At 36.0% G+C, this 7,656-nt stretch overlaps 1 protein-coding gene across 1 annotated transcript; it reads right to left on the bottom strand.

The window, feature by feature from the left end:
* Positions 1 to 4,167: 4,167 nt before the first annotated feature.
* LOC144444207 (uncharacterized) lies at positions 4,168 to 7,124 on the bottom strand. The gene is made up of 4 exons (XM_078133624.1): positions 7,075 to 7,124; positions 6,335 to 6,629; positions 5,189 to 5,908; positions 4,168 to 4,625 (listed from the first exon to the last, which is right to left on the bottom strand). The coding sequence occupies exons 2-4, from the start codon at positions 6,624 to 6,626 to the stop codon at positions 4,168 to 4,170; spliced, it is 1,470 nt and encodes a 489-aa protein (XP_077989750.1). The 5' UTR covers positions 6,627 to 6,629; positions 7,075 to 7,124.
* Positions 7,125 to 7,656: the final 532 nt, after the last annotated feature.

Consider the following 7,656-nt stretch of genomic DNA (forward strand, 5'->3'; position numbering starts at 1 on the left):
ACAGATAATGTATAATTATATTAATTTGTGTCTTTCAACTTTTATGCACATTTTTTTTTCGTTAGAAAGGTGACCTTTAACGAAACCATCGAAAGCGAAAATATTCAGCCTATGTAAACAGCTTTTACAAGTAAAATGAAAAACTGTATGCATTCAAGACCCGAAAGTGAAAGTTATTATAGCTTGCATGTTATATTCATTTGTCCGGTCGCTGTGGATAGCTGTTATCTACTGAGGAGATCTGTATGTTAGCTGATGAATGATAGTGATTCAATATCAGATGTTATCACAACACACAGATGTATTTCTCAATTTGTATTTTAATTAGTATAAGCAATAATGCTGTGAATTATTTCTGTTGAAGTACAATATTTTAATTATATATACTATATTCCTGAGTGGAAAAGTCCGACTTTCATATTATCACCATCTGAAAATTAAGGACAAAAAACAAACTCGATAAAGCCGTTGTAGGAGGGATGGGTTCATTAGAAAACATGTGTGCTATTTATAATTAACTGACAAACGTATTTCCGTTTAAGGAAGGCGAATATCGGATGAAAAGTGTACAGGTTTACTATGCAATGGTGAAATATACTGTATTTGCAATATAAATGTCAACTTTTGTTATTCATTGCGTACACGGTGTACCTAATCCAGTCCAATGACCCTTTAGAAATCTTGCAGACAAAAATGAAAGTATTTTAAAGTAGGGCTTCGTGGAAAAAGTGGAAAATAACAATTCGTAGCAATGATTATGAAAACTAGAACTCGGCCACATCACGCACCCTAAATGAATTTACCGCACAGTGGTATTGTCAGATGGGCCGCACGAAAACAGCGTTCTTTCGTTTCAAATTCTACGGACCGATTATTATGCAAATTCGTAGATCAGCCTCAGAGTGAAAAGAAACCTATTCAATTGATACCAATCAGGCAGGTATGACCTTTGTAACACGCTGACCAACAGAAATCTCAATTGACTGGAAAGAAAAATCAAGAGGTTTTTCTACCAGTAGTCAACAACTAGATAGTGCTCTAGAATAACCATTTCTCTTTCACTTTCAAATAATTATGTGAAATTATGGATCAGGTTATTTCATTGTAAAGAAATTTGGCTGCTTTAATACTTATTGCTTCTAAGTTTAAACAGCAATGAAAAGATGTATATCGCCTAATTAAGGTTTAGGGTATTTTGCATTTAATTTTCTGTATCCTACAGAATTGACAAAATTCATATACGCTGTACTTAATGTTGTCAGTGAATGAAATTATGTTGTACTATTTTGCAGAGAATGGCGCTTCATGTCGGTATTGCTGTTAGACAGAAATTTAATTTTACGTTATGGTGCTTCGGACGGTGAAACAATTTACACTGTATTCGTAATATAAATGTCAACTTTTTTATTTACTGCGTACAAGGTGTACCTAATCCAGTCCAATGACCCTTTAGAAATGTCGCAGACAAAAATGAAGGTATTTTAAAGTAGGGCTTCGTGGAAAAAGTGTAAAATAACAATTCGTAGAAATGATTATGAAAACTAGAACTCGGTCAGAACACGCAACCTAAGTGCATTTACTGCTCTGTGGTATTGTCAGGTGGGCCGCACGAAACCAGCGTTCTTTCGTTTCAAATTCAACGAACCGATTTATTATGCATTTCGTAGAACAGCCCCAGGGTGAATAGAAACCCATTCAATTCATACCAGTCAGGCAGGTACTATGTCTGTGTGGTGTACGTGTCATGTTTGTCGCAGGTGTATAGAAACGGGAATAACCAACATATATAAAGTTAGATACGTTTTAGTGTAATATTTCGTTCGTTGACAAGTGTTCTAACTCGTCTATAGTTAGAAAAATAAAATACGCGAAGTCCACAATTTTTTTCATTGTGAGATATCCCGGTGTTATTTTCGCTGATTATGGATTTTGGAAGCTCAAGTAAAATTGAGTGTCATGAACAATTAATCATGGTGTGAGTGCAAAGGTTAGCGTATGACATCACTGTCTGGCAATGGGAGAAAATGCCCCATGCACGGTAATTTAAGTATAATGGGTCATATATCTACGCACAGGTACTGTACTGTTCGACTGGCTGACAAACCAGGGTATTTGTATAGTGTGGTTTATAGAGAACTTGGTTTTATCAGGTTATGCCTTTGTAACACGCTGACTAACAGAAATCTCAATTGACTGGAAAGAAAAATCAAGAGGTTTTTCTACCAGTTAGTCCACAATTAGATAATGCTCTACCCCTTTCTCTTTCAACTTTCACAAAATTCTGTGAAATTATGACCAAGTTATTTCATTGTAAAGAAATTAGGCTGCTTGAAGATTTATTTCTTCCAAATTGCAAGTTTAAACAACAATGAAAAGATGTCCTATCACCTCATTGAGGTTGAGGGTATTGTGCATTTAATTTTCTGTATCCTACAGAATTGACAAAATTCAAATACGCAGTATTTATTGTTGTCAGGGAATGAAATTATTCTGTACTATTCTGCAGAGAATGGCACTTCATGTCGGTATTGCTGTTAGACTGAAACTTTATTTTACTTTATGGTGCTTCAGACGGGTCACGTGATTGTTATGTTCGTCAACATTCCTCCATATTGGTCTTCTTCGTTCTTTTACTATCTTGTATTAATACGAAGTGCTATGATTTTCATGTTTGTTGTGCAGTATCATCAGCTAGTACGTTTCACACAATAGCCAGTTACATGGAATGACTATATCAAGTTCGGTATTTCCAATCTGGTACACATAGTTACCGAATAAGGCGTAGGAAAATAGTGCAGGTTCCGGACCTCTGCTTTCTCAGTACAAAGAGCGAGACAGTGCTGGCATTTCAAAACATTCTGTGACCGCTGTCCAATGCCTGCAGCATTAGTCGTACCAAAATAGGTGTTGTCCTTTTGTCGACTACTGCTTAGGGCGCCATATTGATTAAATGTTGTCGTATATTTATTTGCTATCAGATGACAGCAACAGCCTTGATCGCTAGACATTAAAATGTAATATTGTACATGGTATCCCCGTTATGTTATTTTTTGCTTATTTCTTAATGTATCTGTGGTGGTTTTTTTTTTATGTAATTATGATATGACATCTCCAACTATGAATATTACAGAATGTGTTATACCCATGTGTCCAAAGAATTATCAGTCTTGAATCCGATATTCACCTTTAGCCTGATCTAGATTCTTGACACCTACGCGTTGACGATTTATAAATACATAGCAAACAATATGCAAGACAACCCAACCATTTCCAGATAAAATCAACACACAATTTACCACAATAAGTAGCATATAATACTTTATTATATGTTGTTGTGACAGTCAATCAATCATTTGTTTTAAAATCCAAACAGTTCTTGTATTACAAGATGATATAGTGACAAAAAGAACAAACGGGTTGAATAGATTTACTTGAGCTGTTCACCTCATATCAGCTATTCATAAATGACATCACATGTGATAAGATCAACAAATAAGATCAATTGTAAACAATGTTAAATCATTCCATGACTATTTATGTATATGCCCATGTGTTAACAGTAATTTTAAACGTATTACAATGTGTGATGTATCTAAAGACCGAAATCTATATTATAGTTATGAGTAAATATTCGTTATGGGATGGTAGTCACCTGACTATACTAGCTGTTTATTGTGCACAATATTAACCCCCCTATGTAGAATGTATATACAAGACAACTTTGACAAACAATACTGAGCACTTGTATGTCTATGTGTGTATACAAAATTGTACATATTTTTTTCAAGACTATCCTTATTTGTTGCCATTGTTACAACTTAATATTTACATCAGACAGGAAATAATTTGAAGACAGATGAAAATGACCAATTCACTTGTCAAATAGTTCATGGCAACTCATTAACCAAGATTGTTATGTTAAAATACATTTCATATGTATGTATGTATGTATGTATGTATGTATGTATGTATGTATGTATGTATGTAACGAAAGTACATCCTGACAAAAAGTTTGTTGCTTCGTTTAAAATGTTATCCTTCAAAACACAGACACACATGTTTCCGTAGTCCATGTTGATGTAGTAATAAAAAGCAAGTCCGTGACATGTACATGCATGTGTCAATATCAATAACATATACGTGTATTTTAAGCATCCATGGTTCTGATTATAGCGCATTTACGAAGTTGCTTCCGTTGTGGATGGTCGGTGGTGTCGACGGTGCCACCGATACACTTTGCCTGTGGTCAGAATAATTTGAACTCACCAGGGCTATAACGAAGATGATTATAGCAACAACGACAATCACCATACAGATGTAAAAATAACGTCTGTTTCCTTGATTTCTACAGCGTCTTGTCCACGTTGTCGGAACCCAGTTACATGGCGAGTAGCTAAAATCTACGACACTCCCAATAGGAGTTTGGCACGCAGCGTACCAGATGTATATATCCAAGGCTTTCGCATCTGACAGTTTGGAGAGCTTTTCCAACCTCTCTTCGCTTGGGAAGCCGTCTTGATATCCTATTCCCTGTAAATCTTTAATGACATTTTCTCTCAACAGCTGGTCGCGAAATTCTCTAACCAGTGGTACCATGTTCCCGTAGATAGTTATATTTGCATTTGCTGTGTGAAGGGGAGAATAAACATATGGTAATTCAAATGATGCGTTGTAATAACTATACAGCAGTGGTAAGGAAAAAATGAAACTAAAGCAAATAATAACCAAACAGAAAATCCTGTCTATTTAACTAAGCAGAAATGTGGAGGTTTATGTACAGTTGTACCTAAAAGATCAAGAACGCTTTTCGGGGATCAATTTACCTGAAAATGAAAGTTATTCATATTTGCCTATCCTTTGTCATATGAAAACTTGTTCCCTTTTCTTTGAAAGTAATGAAATAATTGGATTTCACAATCTTGTTTTCAAGGAAATTGACAGTATTCTTTATTCCTATATTATTGCTTTACTTGGTGGTCATATTCAATTCTGAAATTATCGATTTAATGTTTCATATACGTTTGACCCCTAGTATTCAATATCAAAATATTCGCAGTGAGCCCTGATTTTCTTGGTTTAAGATTCTTAAACACTGTAGCTGCATCATCTTTCAATAGTTATTCATTTTTGAACTACATGTATGCCTGACTTATATTCGATAAGAGATTATGGATAACTGACAACTTACCCATTAGTTCCTTAATATACGTTGTCAGCCACTGTCTCTCGCTATATATCTTGTTGAAACATTCACTGCAGTGACACATCAGTATGAGCTGGTCAAACTCGATTGTCTTACAATTACACTGCTGGAGAGGAATGGGTAGGGTGCAAGGAACACACTGGTGGGAATTTGAAGGAATGCACACATGGCATGAAATCCCAGAGTCTAGATCGGACTCAATAAGGTTCTTTGATATGTTTTCAGTCACATATTTTTGGATATAATAGTTGGTGATGTCAGTTCCACAGACTTTAATCGCTGGGCTCTTGCTATCACAATAAACTGTTACCTTGGGTGTGTTTACACCATGCGTCTTGAAATCACTGGGGTTAAACAGTGACATTGTAAAATCACCACATGATTTTGTGCCTCCCTTTAACAGTAAAGGATGAGTGTTCAACGATTGGATGACTTTACTGTATCCATCTCGGTCTCCAACAGCAAGTGTGTTGACGGGTCTAGTAATAGGGGCAATGAACAGGATCTCCCTTAAGTAGGATTTGATAAAGTCAATCTGTGCCTTGCTAAACTTGTCCCATATACTGAGACATAAACCCTTCTGCGCCTGTTCAAATGCAATTACATCATTAAACTTCCAAGTCGTCTTCCAAGTCTTCGACAGTAGTTGACCAGCTTCAAGTTTCTTGGAATCTTTGTCACCGTAAATTAAAACCAATATTGATCCTGAAAACCAACAAGGAGATAAATCGTAATCAGATAAAGATTTCTTAATTTTACACACTTACTACCACTAAACAAAATTTTAGACATACAATAGACGCCAGTTACTACTAAACCAGAGTCAGAATTTACCTTGTGAGGGGTACTCTACTGTCGCAGTGACCTTCACTCTTAAAAAGGGTTCAATAATGCAGTTATACTTAATTATTTCTTGAGCCAGACGATAAAATGTATTACTGTTGGTAGTTTATTTAGCCAGACGATAACATGTTACTGTAAGTAAGTCATATATTGAGTCAAACGGCCTACTGGTCGGTGTGGACTGACTCATAATGTATAACTGGGCTAGCTTCCCCTAAATATTTTTCATACAAAACTGACTCTATGTGAAAATAAGAAACCACTATGCACAATATAAATGTAACACACCTTGTGGTTTTGCCTTATCATAAAGCCACTGTAGTTCATTCCAGTGATCAACATTCCTGTCTCGTCGTTCGGGTGTTACGAGAGATCTAGTTTGTCTAGCGTCGATCACAACGACTTCGGTTTCAGTGACAAACCTCTCCTGTGACTGCACCATCGACTCTGTATCTGCATGTCGGACTGAAACCTCGACCTTTTGTTCGTCAACAATGTCCTTTAATAATTTAAGGACTTCATCTCCTGCCTTCTTGAATGACTCTAACTTTGTAAACACTCGAAGAGCTTGCTTATCCATGTTCTGAAAGTCAAGTTATATTGTAAATGTTGTGACGTCACAGAGCATAATAGTGAAGGCTGTAGGTCTTACACAGTTGTTGCTAGTCGTGTGTAAATTATTGATATATTTCGGCTTACGGATTTCAACATCACATGCAGTGCTTATGAATATGATAAAGCACCCAGTGTGAATGTACATTGCTTTCAAACAACTGCTCAATTGAGATCGATTATGCACAATAAACTTTCTTTAACAAGGTGAATAGTTTCCTCGCACTGATCTACCTCCAGACTCTATTCTGATACGAATGACGTGCTCAGAGCAGTCGATGTTGTCTCTTTCCGCCATTAACGTATACATATACATATATAAATGTACAGAATAGGACAAGTGAAACGCTCACACATTGCAAATTGCTTGGTTAAAGTTTGCTTTCTGTCAGTAGAGAGTACTTGAAAATGCCTACTTGAAGCTGAAGACCTTTATACCAAAAAATTCTTGCCGAGTTCAGGTCTCGTCTGACTCCCACTAGGCAATAAGGCTTTGAGAAATATGGCGGCGACGTTGTTGTCGTTAAAAGAAAAGCTGCTGTCAGGGGGGCAAAGGTTACCTGCTATTCCATTATGATTATAACACGAATCTTGTGTTGGAACCTAATGTCATTCATGTACCGAATTTTGGTTAAATAATCACGACTATACTTTGACGTCTGATGATTATATGCCCAGGTATGAACTACAACCTGACAAAATGACAACAGACTAATCGAAACTCGACCCCTTGAAGAGGTCAAACCATTGTTCTGTTTTCGTTCCAGTTGTTTATTTTAGTGAGACATATTTACTCCAAGTAAAGGCAGTAATGATCTGATTTGTGATGGTTTGACTTTCATTAACCTTTTTAACATATGCAGGATAAAATAAAACTTAATATTTTAATCAAAATATGTGAAATGATATTTTTGTTCATAATGTTCAATTTACAATTTATTTGCCACTGTGTTGGACAAACCTGATCCCAGGTATGTCTGAATATGCACACGTTATAC

Source organism: Glandiceps talaboti, chromosome 13, assembly GCF_964340395.1.
Source record: "Glandiceps talaboti chromosome 13, keGlaTala1.1, whole genome shotgun sequence".
In the NCBI taxonomy this organism is placed as follows: domain Eukaryota; kingdom Metazoa; phylum Hemichordata; class Enteropneusta; family Spengelidae; genus Glandiceps; species Glandiceps talaboti.